The sequence below is a fragment of the Centroberyx gerrardi genome, chromosome 10 (genome assembly GCF_048128805.1).
Source record: "Centroberyx gerrardi isolate f3 chromosome 10, fCenGer3.hap1.cur.20231027, whole genome shotgun sequence".
NCBI lineage: Eukaryota > Metazoa > Chordata > Actinopteri > Beryciformes > Berycidae > Centroberyx > Centroberyx gerrardi.
The window spans coordinates 13,937,260-13,952,195 of NC_136006.1; the positions used below are offsets into that span (position 1 = coordinate 13,937,260).

General features: G+C 44.8%; 2 protein-coding genes across 6 annotated transcripts in view; one reads left to right on the plus strand and one right to left on the minus strand.

The window, feature by feature from the left end:
- glb1l (galactosidase, beta 1-like) overlaps positions 1-14,936 on the minus strand; it is a 180,371-nt gene that overhangs the window by 110,054 nt on the left and 55,381 nt on the right. The gene's annotated exons all lie outside the window — the stretch shown is intronic.
- Positions 1-14,936, plus strand: part of fmnl2a (formin-like 2a) — a 56,725-nt gene that overhangs the window by 19,867 nt on the left and 21,922 nt on the right. For all 5 annotated transcript variants that reach the window (XM_078286209.1, XM_078286210.1, XM_071918340.2 and 2 more), the window contains exons 3-6: positions 4,544-4,624; positions 8,983-9,059; positions 11,728-11,811; positions 12,763-12,918. In XM_078286209.1, the coding sequence (XP_078142335.1) occupies positions 4,544-4,624; positions 8,983-9,059; positions 11,728-11,811; positions 12,763-12,918 (398 nt within the window). The remainder of the gene's footprint in view (positions 1-4,543; positions 4,625-8,982; positions 9,060-11,727; positions 11,812-12,762; positions 12,919-14,936) is intronic.

Sequence of the window (14,936 nt, forward strand, 5' to 3'; positions counted from 1 at the left end):
GCTAGCAGTTGAGGATCCTCTTTCAGTTTGGAGTGGAGTTATTTCACACATGAAGTGAAAGTAGTTGGTCTTCTATTCATTGTCAATGAAGCAACTCCAAAAAATGTTGCTCGGTGATTTCACGGACAAGAATCTTGGCTCCCCTTTCTCTAAGGGAGAGGCTTGTTCATTCATACAAATGTAGACTAAAATGTTTAGAGCTGTAGGAATACCCGATGTGAATTCTGGTCAAGGGTGGATTTCCACTATAATCTTCCTGCCCACATAGATCAGCCTCATCCAACCCCAAAATGAACTGAATGTAGGTGTAAAGTTTGTTAGCCATACAGCACTGTAAATCCTCTAGTGGGTGGCCAAGTCCCAAGAAACTGCTGTTTACAGCATAAGACGGTATAAGACAGTCAACATCATCATATTGCTAAATTAGGCCTCTAATGTACCATATTCTTTAGATTTTTCTTTTCATGTTTTCCCAACAAGCCAACCCCATGACAGCGCAGGCAGCTCCGAGAGTAAAATGTTTTCTGTGTCATAGCTACAGTGAATCTCTTTATGTAACCATGGCAACAGTGATGGAGGGAGGGAGAGAAGCAGAGATGACAGGTACATCCCCTTTTGAAAAACAGGCCCTGCAAACGCCGCCAGAGGTTGAAATATTAAACGTTTTTAGGGCAATTATGAGCATCTATGAAATATGGAGGATGCTCTTGATGTGAAAAAGCCGGTAAAGTACAAAGGAAGGGATATGATGAATTCGTCAGTGTCAAATCCTACGACTTATTTTTCACAATCCGTTGACTTTGTTTCCTGCTGACAAATTGGTTTATCTGAGTAAGTTGTTCTTACACAGATTGATCTACTTGTCTTGTCTTGCTGGGATAGTGTCAAGCACCCAAATGATGTCTGTATACAACAAACAGCAGCCTTGTCCTCTATGAGACATTGTAGTAGAATTTCCACAGCTTTTAGTTTATAAAATACAATATATGCCTCTTTGAACTACTATCTGTCTATCTGTTATGCTCCACCTGTCCTTATAACTTAGCAGCAGAAGAGCAGGGTTGGGAGTAACTGAAGGCTTCACATGCAGGACTCCTCCTCTCCTCTCCTCTCCTCTCCTCTCCTCTCCCTCCCCTCTCCTCTCCTCTCCTCTCCTCTCCCTCCCCTCTCCTCTCCTCTCCTCTCCCTCTCCTCTCCTCTCCTCAGGAGGTTACATAAGCCCAAACTCCTGGCACAGTACCAGATTAACCCTCATGACCCTTCCGTCTCCCTAAACTCCTTGGCCCCTGCTGTGCTCTTCAGGTGTAGAGAGGGCAGTCTACCTCACATCTCAGATTTAATCCAGATCAGCTCCCCCAGACTGATTTTATAGCTGCCATAGAGCATATAGGAACTCATTTATACTTGCTCCTATAAATCACATGTGTGTTCTATACAATACAGTCCTGCCTCATTTATTTATGGTCTGTTTCCATACTTCCCATTCTTTCGTTACATGCAGCAGGCTACACACTTCTCACTTGTTTTTTCATTTAGACTGCCACATCTTCTACCTCTATTATTTGCCAGCAAAACACTCAAACAAGACTGTCCTGTCTGTCTGCCCGCTGGGTCCATGTTACTGTCATGAGAGCCAACTCTCTTTCCTGACACCACTGTCGTCTTTCCTGTTTTTATGAGAGCGGCACTCAGTGATAGGCAGTGATAGATGTGATGTTGCTGATAATGCAGCGTAGCCCAGAGCAATTAAGTCAGTCTCAGCAACCATATACATGCAGCAGCTAAATCGAGCTGGCTAGCCATAACAAGTCAAGTCAAGTTTATTTATATAGCCCTTAATCACAAGCATGTCTCAAAGGGCTTTACATATATCATATACATGTCATATACTACATCTCTATATACCATGCTACATGTACAGTACATCATATGCATATAGGCCTACTACATGAGCCACTGTGCTAATTTGTTAGTTAGCTTATATAGGAAAAATCATCAGAGAAAAACATCTGTTGGCGATGTACCTTGCATTTCTGGGCCCACTTTGTTGTTTGGTGGTGTATTTTTCTTATTCCTTTCAGATAAGTGGTCAAACATAGAGGACATGACTTTTCCAGCACAGCTACAATGGATTTTTTTTCTTCTTTTTTTCCTGTATTTGAAAGTTTATAGTGAAGAGAGACGTGAAAGATTAGAGAGAGAGAGAGAGAGAGAGAGAGAGAGAGAGAAGGGGATGATATGCGACAAGGGTCCCAGGCTAGATTCAAACTCAGAATATCGCGGTTACATGATATGCGCCTCAGACCACTGAGCCATCAGGACGCCCCAGCTACAATGGATTTTAACAGCAGAAAATGTTGGTGTCAGACTGTCAGTCCCACTGCATCAAAGAGCAAGGCCTTCTTTTTCGACTCACCCTTTTGCACCGTTCAACAGTCATTCAGAGAGAAATCCATCGCAGAAGAGGCAGAGAAACCAATTTCTCCCTCTAGAGTAGCCTCAGCCACAAGATGTAGTGTTTTGAGTGAGTGGCGCTCACTGTTTGAGTCTGAAGTCACTCACTCACCTGCTGTAACTACTGCCTTCTCCTTCACCTGCACATATGAATGCAACAAGTTCACGCCTCTTTTCTAGGGGTTATTGGAAGGCATTCTGGGAAAAGTAGCAAATCACTAACTGAAGTATAACTAGACAAGACAGGTTGAGGGAAAGTGGGTACAACAAAAAAGTAAAATTCCACTTCATAGGTGCTCAGGCGGAAGGGTGGGTGGTGTGGATGATTGGAGTGAGTGAAACTACGTTGACTTTAAGAACTCCACCTGTTAACACCAAAGTGCTGTGTTAGCACAGCTTTGTTGTAACTAAGAGAATTACTGAACAAAATATTTAATTCATGTGTTGACTTAACCAAGCTAGTTCCTGGTATGTGACTCTACTGTACACCAACCTAGATGTGGCTCATGCTTGTTTGACTTCTGCCATACTGCCTGGTGTATGAGTGCACACTGTATTTCCCTTATACAGGGCTCTTAGGGCTCTGCTTGGCCTATAGGAGCGCATACCGTAATTCCCTTAAGCGCCGCACATTGCAAAAAGCATAAGCCATGAACAAAGGTGCAAACTTTCCAGTGAACGAACCAACAAACACATACCCAGACTCTTATTGAGCTACTCCTAAGCACCTAATAACTCCTGGAATGCACTGAACATTACCGGTTGATGATATATAACGGTGTATCTGAGGGTGGAATCTTCCTTTAAGGCCAGTCAGTTGTCCTAGCTAGTTGCCTAAACAAGGATACATCTTCACTCTCTCTGCATACAGTGGACAGAGAACAGTTTCTTTAAACGGCATGCTTTTCTTTCCCACGCTCCGTGATGCAGTAAATCCCTCTATAGCGCGTTACATCATTGACCAGAACCAGCGTTGCTGCTGCGGTGTGATGCCGGCTTCCCGCTCACTCAACCTGATCCAAATACTGTTTCCCGCTCACCATGATGAGCCAAAGCCGGCACTAATCTCTCGTATTTATATTTAGAGCACAATGATGGGGGATTTGACCTAAAACCTGTTTGCTTGTTTGCTTAAGGCACCCAGCCTGCCTCCTGACTGAGCTTAGGACATGTACGCGCACACACACACACACACACATACACACACACACATACACATGCTTGGTCACAATCCCCAAGGCAAGCCATGCATTATAGCACATTAAAACTATAACGATGGTCATTACCAGGAAGGCAGTTTATGATCTCCTCACACAGATTGACCTTAATAGCCACAGTTTCCTTGCTAAGTGGAATCGGAGTGTGATCTAGACCTGCAATTGTCCATATATCATAATATAAATATCCAAATGAGAGCCGTTCTACTGCCACACCTACTGCCACTGATCCTGGAATGAGTCCAGAAGTGAACCTGGGGCAGCGAACCAAAGTTACCCCACGTACTACAAGAAAATCTCCAGGAAACACTGGTCCAATGATAAATTCAACAGCAAGACAATCTTATTTTCCTTTGTGTGCCGAGTGGCGGTTCATTAAACCCGAGGTCCTTGCATACAGAGGGCCGACCTGTCGTCGTCATGGCCGCATACAAAGGCAGGTCACGTCCGCTAAACCGGGCCCTCTCTGTTCTTCACACTTACCGCCTCTTACGGTGGAGTATATAACTTGGAGTTCACATCGATTGGAGGATGACTCACGGTGACTGTTATTTACTCAAGGCCCATTCAGTTTTAATCTGACGGCTTCGGTGTCAACAGCAGCTTATACTGGAGATGTGCTCAGACTAGTGAGAGAGTTCATAACTTGATTTTACTTGAGTTCAGGAATACAAATTAATACCAAACGTTGAGAGACAAGATAAATGCATAAAATATAAACATTGTACTGCTTTTTCATTTATAACTGATGGTCTACTTGCCACAAAATACAGCTTTTTTAATGTTTCTCTCTTCCTCTCTACTGTTTTCCCTCTCTCTCATTCTCTCTTCTCTTCTCACCCTCTTTTCCTCTCTCTTCTTTTTTTCCACAGGAGCGATTCCAAGTGAAAAACCCCCCTCACACGTACATCCAGAAGCTGAGGAGTTATCTGGACCCAGCAGTCACAAGGAAGGTGAGAGCCCCCGCTAACATGCCATCCTGTTCCACTGCCTCAACTCTTCCTTCCCCTCCGACCCTCTATCTCCAGTCCAGGATATCCCCACAGCTGAGGAAAGACGGCACTCTGGCCCTGGGAAAAGCAGGGCCGCTGGAGGAGATAACTTGGCAACGGCTATCTTTAGTCGCAAAACGTGAGATAACGGGCAGCAGGGTGGCTTAGTGAGCAGGGAGACCGTCCTTTATCCGAAAGTCCCGGGTTCAAGCCCTCCTGACAGCAAGCCTCTGCCCTGCTGAAGTGTCCTTGAGCAAGACACTGAACCCCCACCTGACCCACGATGGCTGCTCTGTAGCTGAACCTGACCTCTGACCTCTGACCTCCCTGGAAAGCCAAAAGAGAGCATTTATCATCATGTAATAGAATGACATTGTGATGAAATTATGATATTGAGATATTGTGATACAGAATTCGGTTGTCTAAATGAATGATAAGCAAATACTAATTCAAATCTCTCACAGAATGAGATCTGAAATATTTTCGGGAATGCTATTGGAGTTCAGTTTAATATGACAATTATCAAGTAGTTCAGTACGATGAACATTGATTTGTTTATTTAACATGTGATTTGCATACATACAGTATGTAGATATCGCTATATGTCTATGTTGAGATCATTCTTTATGATTATCATGATATTAATGCTCTCCATATCACCTAGCTCTAAGAGAAACCCAAACTTAGTTGAGAAACCCAAACTTGGCTGAAGACAAAGGAAGGTTTCGTATGGCAGACAGTCAGTAGGCTATGAGAAAGACAGAGAGAGAGAGAGAGAGAGAGAGAGAGAGAGAGAGCGAGATCCATTTTGCTACCTGAGCAGAGGCTAACGATCTCTAGCTGCAGTGAGATTACCTTGCAACATGGCAGAAGCTAACTGGAGTTATCAGAAGTATCGTGGCTAAATGATAAAATCGTCTTATGTAATCCAGCAGCAGCTCGGGGTGGGAAGAGCGGAGCAGCCAGCTCTGGCCGGTTCTCCGGCTGCTTGGAAGAGAACGAAAGGGAGTAAGGGGAGGGGCTCCGCACAGCCAAGTATCAGCCAGCCTCAGGCTTTGCCAAAATGAAGGCTTTTTGGCTGAGTTAGAGAGGGATGGTGGCGGGGGGGGGAGTGCCTGGAGATAGACCCATCTCTGTGATAAACAAATTAACCAAGAGACTCTGCCAGAATAACAGCAAATCGCTCTGGATAATTCAATTTACACCGACTGGAATTAAAGTTTTACAACGACGTCACGACAAGCCAGCTAGAGCAGCGTGAACAGAGCAGACCAGCCATGATGACTGTGACAGAAATGGAACAACACGGGCACACAGAGGCACACACACACTCACTCATACACGCATACATATGCATGCACGCACACACACACACACACTCACGAACTTACACAAAAATACACACACGCATACTTATCTTCTCTAGACCTGTATGGCAGCTTCGGTTTGATTGTTGAGTGAATTCATTTTCAGTATTCTTGAAGTGAATTCTTCTTCTCACCTGATAAAAAAAAAATAAAAGGGCAGAAAATGTGTCATACATCTTGTGTAGAGATACGGTTCATATTTTGACACGCCGCAGACCTGCATTATTGATGTCCAGCCATAGGGCTGATATCACTATAGTCCTATATGGTTTCTAATGCCTAACATGACTGAGGGATTACACTCTTCTCTGACACAGGATTTGGTAAAGGAGGAAGCTAAGAGTGATGCTTGAATGAGGCTTGTGAATGGAAAGGTGCCGGTATGAACCTCCAGACTGGCTGTGAAAATCTAGTTAGGGGAAAGTTAACTGTTAATGCTCTTCCCTCACTCAACAACTACTGTTGAAGTGCCTCTGAGCAAGGCACCAAACCCCCAACTTCTCCAGTGGAGCTGCTCAATGGCTAGTATAGATAGTATAGATTGGGATATTTTGTGCTGGGTGTACTGGGTCTATAAATGTGTGTGTCTGTGTGTGTATTTGGGAGGGGGGGGGGATTGTTTGGGATGTGATGAAAGGGGGGGATCAGTTCCACATTGAGAAGTTGGTGACCAGGTTAAAACGTCCCTGGGTGTAAACACTCAACGCGGTCATGGCTGAAGGATTTAGGCCAAACCAGACGTTTGAGAGGCCAACATTCAGATTCTTTGTTTGTCTGAGTCTTTTTTTTTTATTATTGAATTCATCTGTAGCCGCATGACTGTCTGATCGTAGGTTCACAGGTTCGATTTTAAACTGCTAGCCCATGTTTATTTTCATGTTTTTCATGTTTAGGCCTGTGGGCCAAGACCCATGAGATTTTGGGAAAAAGGCCTACAAGGAACTTGAATAATGTGGAGCCTTGCTACCACGGTCCAGTCATGTGTTCCTCGCCCGGATCAAACGCTTGCAGCAGACGGCGAAGCACGAAAGGGAGCGACTGAAGGAGAGAGAAAAGTGAGAAGGGCAAAGGAGAGGGAAGAAAGGAAGAGGGATGGAGGGAGAGGGAATAAGCAATTGAACAGTGACACGAGGAGAAGGGTAGAGAAAGGGTAGAGGGTGATATTTGGGAGAAAGAGATGGACGGAGAGAGACATAAAAAAGCAGGAGAGAGAGAGAAAGAAAGAGTTATGGGCTTCTTTCTACATTCCTGCTCCAACCCCCTTTTCTTCAGACTCAAACAATTGCCACTTTGTGCCGCTGTGAGAGAGCTGGAGGTCATTGCCTCTGCTTTCCATAGGCAGGCTCCGGTGCATTCCTCTGGGCAGCTCCCAGCCAATCGGCAGCCAAGGAGGAAGAGCTCCATTCCAACAAGTCCCCAAGAATGTATCAGCCATTGATTTGTTTCCAGGATGACCCCTCCTGAGCTCACACTCCCCAAATCTTTCTCCCTTCTTTTTTTTTTATTTATCCTCCCCACTCTCAACACATTCTCTCTCTCCTTTCTTACATCCATTCTCCTCTTACTTTCCTCCCCTTTTCGCCGCCTGCTTCCCCCCCCCCCCCCCCCCCCCACCTACCCCTTTCTCCTCTTTCTCCCTTCCCTTCCCTTCGTCCTCTCTTCACCCTGTCTGCTGTCTCTCTTCCTGCTCTCTACAGCTCTGTGCTGCAGCTGGTAGTACTTAGTGTGGAGTGTGGGGCGTTAGGCGGGAGGGAGGGAGGGGGCGCCTGCCTCTGGGAGCCTGCGCAGTACCCCTAAATACGCTCTGCTTTCCACACAAACACACAAAGGGCTCCTCCCTAATAAAAACACTCTGTTTCTCATCTCCTCATGTGCCAAACACACACCGCCCTAGCCCAAAGACACAGAGAGAGGGACAGATAGAGAGAGAGAGGGAAAGAGAGAGAGACCCTGGCTATGGGAACATCTCTGTTCTGTGTGGATGTTAATAACAGGTTAACATGGGGCTGAGCTCTGTTTCCTCCCCGATACAAACACATCATGGAAAGTGCTCAGGCCCTCCAACTCTGGATGGATGCTGGAAGTCCTTCTCTTCTCTTCTCTTCTCTTCTCTTCTCTTCTCTTCTCTTCTCTTCTCTTCTCTCCTCCACTCTCCTCTGATGCAATGATTTCACTCTCTCTCATCAGGGAGGTTCCCCCCGTCACAGCGAGGCTGTGTGATCATCACTGGCCGGGGCTGTCATTCACTTTGCTTGTTTTGTTCCTCCGGTTGCATAACAGCCTGAAGAGGCTTTTGTTTTTGGTATTGCAGATCCCCTCCTGTCAGAGGATGAAAGCAGCGAGGAACCCCCTCACGCTCTCTGTTCTGTTGTTTTCTGTTATATTCAGTGGCGGCTCGTACCTTCATGCACGTCACTCACACACCTCTCTCTTGTAGTTGTAGCCACAGTAACCCGGCCAAGAATGTGTGTGTGTGTGTACATGTGCTTGTGTGCCCTGCTGAGACACACTGGTAGGGTATGAGAGGGAACCAATCAGGTTACTTGATTTTATCAGGCAGTTACCAGCAGGAATTACTGCTATATAAAGAACCAACTTGAGCAAACAAGATAACATGGACCATTTCATATTTGCAGTCTCTGTTGAGTCAGCTTGCCTTTTCTTTTAGCCTGTTGAATGGTTATTGGCAAGTAAAATGCCTGCTAAAAGTCTTCTGAGAATAACCCAAACCCAACTTTGATTTTTAATCAGTGCACCGCTTGCCTGCTTTCTCATTTGAATGTCATCGTGGTTAGGACTATGCCTGTTTGTCTGACCTTTCTGTCAAAAAAGGTTTTCTTTCCTCGCTGAGCCAGTGTACTAGAGCCAGCCCAAACATCCCTGCGCTACCTCTTATGATTTACAATCCTAGTGGTACGATGACATATTAACTCCTCTGTCTTTCCTCCCCAGAAATTCAGACGGAGAGTCCAGGAGTCCACCCAAGTCCTGAGAGAACTGGAAATTTCATTACGGACCAATCATATAGGGTGAGTCATTGTAGCATTGTGTGAAGGTTGTGTTGAGAGCGTCCCAGGCCGGGGCGGTATTAGATTGAGGGGGGAAAGTCTGGCATTCCAGACACCGGGAGACGCAGACGTTTACACTAACCACCACCAACCACCACCATCCCCCTTTCACCTCGGCGCTCTGGCCTAATATTACACAGAAAGCCATGTGGTCTTCGAGAAAGGATGAATGTATTGATTGTTTGCGGCGGCCGACACAGGAACAGGCATTAGTAGAAAAAAAATACTTCTGCTGTGTAACTTTTATAAATAGTCGATGTTGTTTCAGTGTACGAGATATGACTTAGAGATGTTACTAAAATGGCTTCATGATTTCCCATCAGATGACAAAACACTGGGCTATTCATCAGTAATTCTAGGTATTCCAGGATGGCAAGCTCCAGCCTGCCACAGCTGATATCGATTCAATGCTGTACAGTCACCCTCCAGGAAAGATCAATATCTCAATGAGCGTCGCATGTCGTCTCATCCTTTTGTCTTGCTCTAGTGCATAGTTTCTCTTTACGTGATTAGGGCCCCAGATAGTGAAGGACTTTGATGGATGGCTCAGCATCAGTAATGAGGCCAGTGGTGCATTCTGGGAGCTGTAGGCAGGATTTATAGGGAGGAATCAGGGTGAGGGCGAGCGGCTGGGAGGGACGGAGGCTGGTTATCTCGGAGGTGGGCGGTGACAGGAGGCCTGGAGACCCTGTGAGGGACAGGAAGACGCAGAACATCCGCTGGCCACGGGCTGTTATGACAGCAGAGATGCAGAGATACTTTGGGAGGTTGCATAACAGTCACAAGATCTCTAATACACACACACACACACACACACAGTCTATCTCAACTGCCATCTCTCTCTCTGTCTCTGTCTCTCTCTTTTTTTCCTCCCTCACAGACACAAAATATACTCCCATTCCCTCTGTTTTGCTCACTCACACAAATGCACAAATTTTCTCATGTTGTCTCTCACACTCCTACACACCGTTTACACGCTTATCTGATTCTGCACTTCATCAAACCAAAACAAACCACAACCACAGCCAAAGGCGTGTCCATCTGGCAGAGCAGTCGAGGCATTGTTTACAAGGATTAACTCGGCCCTTGTTTTAGCGACCTTATGTTGCTAAACTAGATTACATAAATAATCTACCTAATCTAGATTAGACAATGAAGCATTATCATAATGGGGGGGGGGATTGAGATAGGAAGGGAGAGACGGGTGGGGGCTGGGGATGGGGAGGGAGCAAGATGTCACCCGCTCAGACAGTGAATAATCACTCGTTCTTTTCAGAGGTGAAACAGAGAAATCTATCTGTCATGTAGGCTGCATATAATAGGCAGATTGTCCCTTTACTGGTACTGCTGATTCTAACCCTCGCTCCCCGACTGCTTGCTCCTCGCATGTTGCTGAGCGGTCAACAACATGTGGTGAATGGGAGGATTGTTAGTTAGTGTCCTGTGGTAATGATTACCATGTGGCCCTGCTGGGTCACACCTCCAAACCCTTTAAACACACAACGGCCCCACCAGGCACCGCTTTACTGGACGCTCTACTTAGTCTAGCATGCTTCCATGTAGTGACACCACAGGGGAGCTAATAAAGGAGCAGCTAGTGGATTTTTAGGGGAGTTTAGCCTACATCCTCGTTAGCCATTTACCACACAGTACCACTCAAGGCCTGCCTGCGTGCCATTATGTTTATGCTTTGCAAATTTCTCTAATCATGGAGCAATCGCGGCCCGTCGAAGCAATTGGGGCTCCTGTAAATAGACGCAACACCGTCACTGATGCAATTAAATAAAGATGTTCTGTGAATTAGCCCACACTGCTCATAAATATGGAGAGCGGAGGGAGAGCGGTGCATGCTGAGGGTCGTTGTAACGTTGCTCTGAAAAGCTTGGCTTTTCCGTGCAGAATAAAAAATGAAAGCATGGTGAGTGCTGAATGGGTGGCCCAGTTCAGTGCCTGTAAGGAAGGTGAGAATGGGCTTTTGATCATTCTGGGGGCTTGTCCTTAACCGAACTAGAAACTGTGTGTGTGTGTGTGTGTGTGTGTGTGTGTGTGTGTGTGTGTGTGTGTGTGTGTGTGTGTGTGTGTGTGTGTGTGTGTGTGTGTGTGTGTGTGTGTGTGTGTGTGTTTGTGTTAGAGAGAGAGAAAGAGAGAAAGTGAGAGAGAGAAAGGAGAGAGACTGAATAATGGTAATGAGGTTCTGTGTGTGTGTGTGTGTGTGTGCTTGCATGCATTTGTTTGTGCATTTGCCTGGGCTTTTGCAAACCTGTGCATGTGTGATATGTTTGCTGCTGTGAGCCAGGAAGCTTTGAAGTCCCTGAAACAGGTCATTACAATTCTTTTTGGCGAAAGGGGGGAAAATCGAAGGAGACAGGGTGAATAATCTAAAAACATCAGTCTACCAAGGTCAGGGGTGGTCAGATCATGGATAGTGTGTTTTAAAAAAGACAACAAATGGCCACACTGTACTGTATACCATACAAATAACCATCATAACAACAAATGATAGAATTTCAAAAAATTGCCTAGCTGTTATGGCCCGTTTGACAACATGGTTTAACAAGAGGTTTTAAGCTGACAAACTGCGGATACACATTGTTGCTGAACTCAAACTGTTTTCCCTTTCTCCCCTCAGGTGGGTGAGGGAATTCTTAAATGAAGAGAACAAAGGCCTGGACGTGCTGGTGGAGTATCTTTCTTTTGCACAGTACGCCGTCACGTAAGTCGCTACCAGCCCTTTCACTCTATACCACCATGGTCTATATGCAGCGCAGACAACGGACACAATGCTGCTATTCTGCATCGCCGCTGATGCATCTCCACCACCACCACCACCACACACCACCACTGCCTGCTTGTCAGAAACACTGAGTCACTCGGCCCCATTCCCGACACATTTGCTCTGTGTATTACACCAACCATAGGCTTCTATTCATAGATTGACGGTGTGATTATTAGTCAGTCACAAGGTCCCTATTCAGGGCCAAAGAGCCACGCAGTTAAAGTTTTAATTCACCCCCCACTTCGCCATATGTTATTATGGTCTGTCCACATTTCTAATGGTTAGTCGTAAAAGAGTGTTTACCCTCAGTACCACTGCAGCACCGCTATGACTCCCGTGTTGTTTCTATTGGAATATGACCATGGCTACGTTTTGGTAATGGGAGTTTTCAGCTAGTTTCACTGACATTTAAATAACATATAAAAGTCATCGAAATTACCAGTTTTAAAAACCGAAACAAGTCATAACAGGTATAACTAGCAGCTGTTTCGTAGGCATCTGCCAACTATAATATAACATGAGCCTTCCTGCTTATTTATAATGTCTAGACCAGCATTGAAATTCTAAAATTATATCATTACCCTCTAACATTTTGTTACCCAGGGCAGCATTTATTAATTCCAGTTGTAATGACAAAAGGACAAGTATGAATCAGAATAGTTCCGAAATATGGATAGATTAGCTAGCCAGCCTTGTGCCTTGTAAATCAGTGAAAGGCATTGTTGACTTCTGATCTTGTGCAATCATTCCCATTCCCTCAACAGACATTTTTAACACGCTTTCATAATGTTCTGAACAATCCTGATCCATTTCCCTCCAGGAGGACCGTGGGTCAGACCGTGCAGTGATTTGAGACTGATTGCATGTATTATTTCCGTGGTGCGACAGGTTTGATGGGGACTGTTTGGAGAACAACCCAGAGATGTCGGTGGACAAGTCCAAGCCCTGGAGCCGCTCTATAGAAGACCTGCATGGAGGAGGCACCCTGCCATCTCCCATCACTGGGAACGGCATCACCCGCGCTGGAAGACACTCCACGTTACGGTACGACACACACACACACACACACACACAGGCAAACTACCATTGCCATTGTCAGTTAAACAAAAAAAAATCTGATTGTATTTTCACCATTCACCATCTATGTTTTATGTGATTTGTGACTTTATAAAACTAACTTTGTCTTTCATGTTTCTGCACTTTTTGTATAGTATTGTCCCTGTTCCTTTGTGTTTGGTTGCAGGAATGTGATTGTACTGTGATTGTTTTGAGAGGTCACACGTTTCATGTGATGTCTGAATAGCCCCTTCATGTAGTCATGAGGCCTGTAAGTCTTTAAATGGCTTAAGACACATTTCTGTGGCAGGAAGCAAATACATTTTTCTACGGTTTTCCGTGGATTGTTACGACTGTTGCTGATAATAAGTTTCTATGACACACGGGTGACACACAGATGTTTTTCCCTGAGACAGATGATTCAGGAGAAGATAAGATTATGGAATAAATCTTTTTTTAAACACACCAAACTGACTATTTTACCACCAAACTCTGTGCAGAGAGGATTAAATAGCAGTTCATTCATAAGCCCATGTTAATATACACTCTGAAACACAAATCCCATCCAATTATGCATTATTTCTAACTGCTCATTCTAATCCTCCTCGTCGTTCCATTGATGTTTCAGTGCAGTGCTCACACTGACTTCTATAACCTCTAATCCTTTAGTCTGAACGGGTTAACTCGAATAAATTGTGCACAAAGAGCACCATTGACACCATGCAGCACATGTCTTCCTAATATGAGATCCTTGCATAATGATGGATTAAGCCACATTCATTCATTCCTTGAGTTGTAAGTGTACAAGTATGATTTTTCTCGCACACACCACTCCTCATTCCCTTAAGATTTTTCTCCTTTCTCATCTAAAATCTATTATTTCTATTATCTATTTAGCAGGAATATTATTTACTAAAGATATAATAAAACACACAAGGTTGTATAACTGTATAGTTGATAGGAACTTGTACATTAGACAGACTTACACCGTCAATACCAATAATATATACACTGATTACTCCAAAATATTAGGAACACCTGCTCTTGCCGTGAAATAAACTGACCAGGTGATTCAGGTGAAAACTCGACTTTAACTCTACTTTTATCGTGAAGGAGAGGGCTTAAAAAGGGGAGGAGACAGATTAAAGGACCTTTTAGACTTCTGGGGTGTTATTCTTTTATTACACTTTCTATTCTATATTGATTTTGTCCCGGTTGTCAATCCCTCTCTCAGTTGAAAGCAATGTTCACCCATCTGTTGCATCACAGTTCTCCTAGCAACCAGGTCTGGTGCCATTATGGAGGTCCTGTGGTTGTGCACAAATAATGGCTAGATATATAGCAACCGGGTTAGAAAAAGAGAGATAATTAAATCTGAATAGTCTGATAAGGTAGATTTGTTTACATATTTAGGTTACTATGACTCAGGACACTGTCTTGTCTTTAGCTGCTACTTCGAAACAAATATTAACGTGGTACTACTAGCTATTAACGCTAGCTTCTACTAGATACTAGCCCTCTATTGCCTCAAAACGTTGCTGTCGTATCATCACCCTCTGGGATGTGTAACGTGTCAAAGTGTCATCAGTGAGGCTGACTGTGTTTTCTGTCCCGGTGTTCCTCCAGTCAGCTGCTGTTCTGTCTTCCAGTCTTCAGCAGCAGGCAGGTCTCAGCTTCACGCTGCTGGCTCAGACTGAGCTTTCTGCAGCGCTAACCCTGCATCCCTGCTGCCTCCCAACTCACATTTTAACACACATACACACACATACTCACACACACACAATCCCCTTGCCTCGCTATACTGTATGCCTCCCTGCTAGCACTGCCCAGTTTATTTGTCCAACTGTTTGTGTCGGGGATGTGAATTATTTGTACTGCCAGCCTCCCCTCCTGCGCTTGAGACTGAATTCTCCTTTTCCCTTAGAGCAAATGGATTTTTCTACACTCATTGTTTCTTGCCTCCATGCTTGTGTGGCTCCCTTAACACCATTATGTGCAGATTCTAG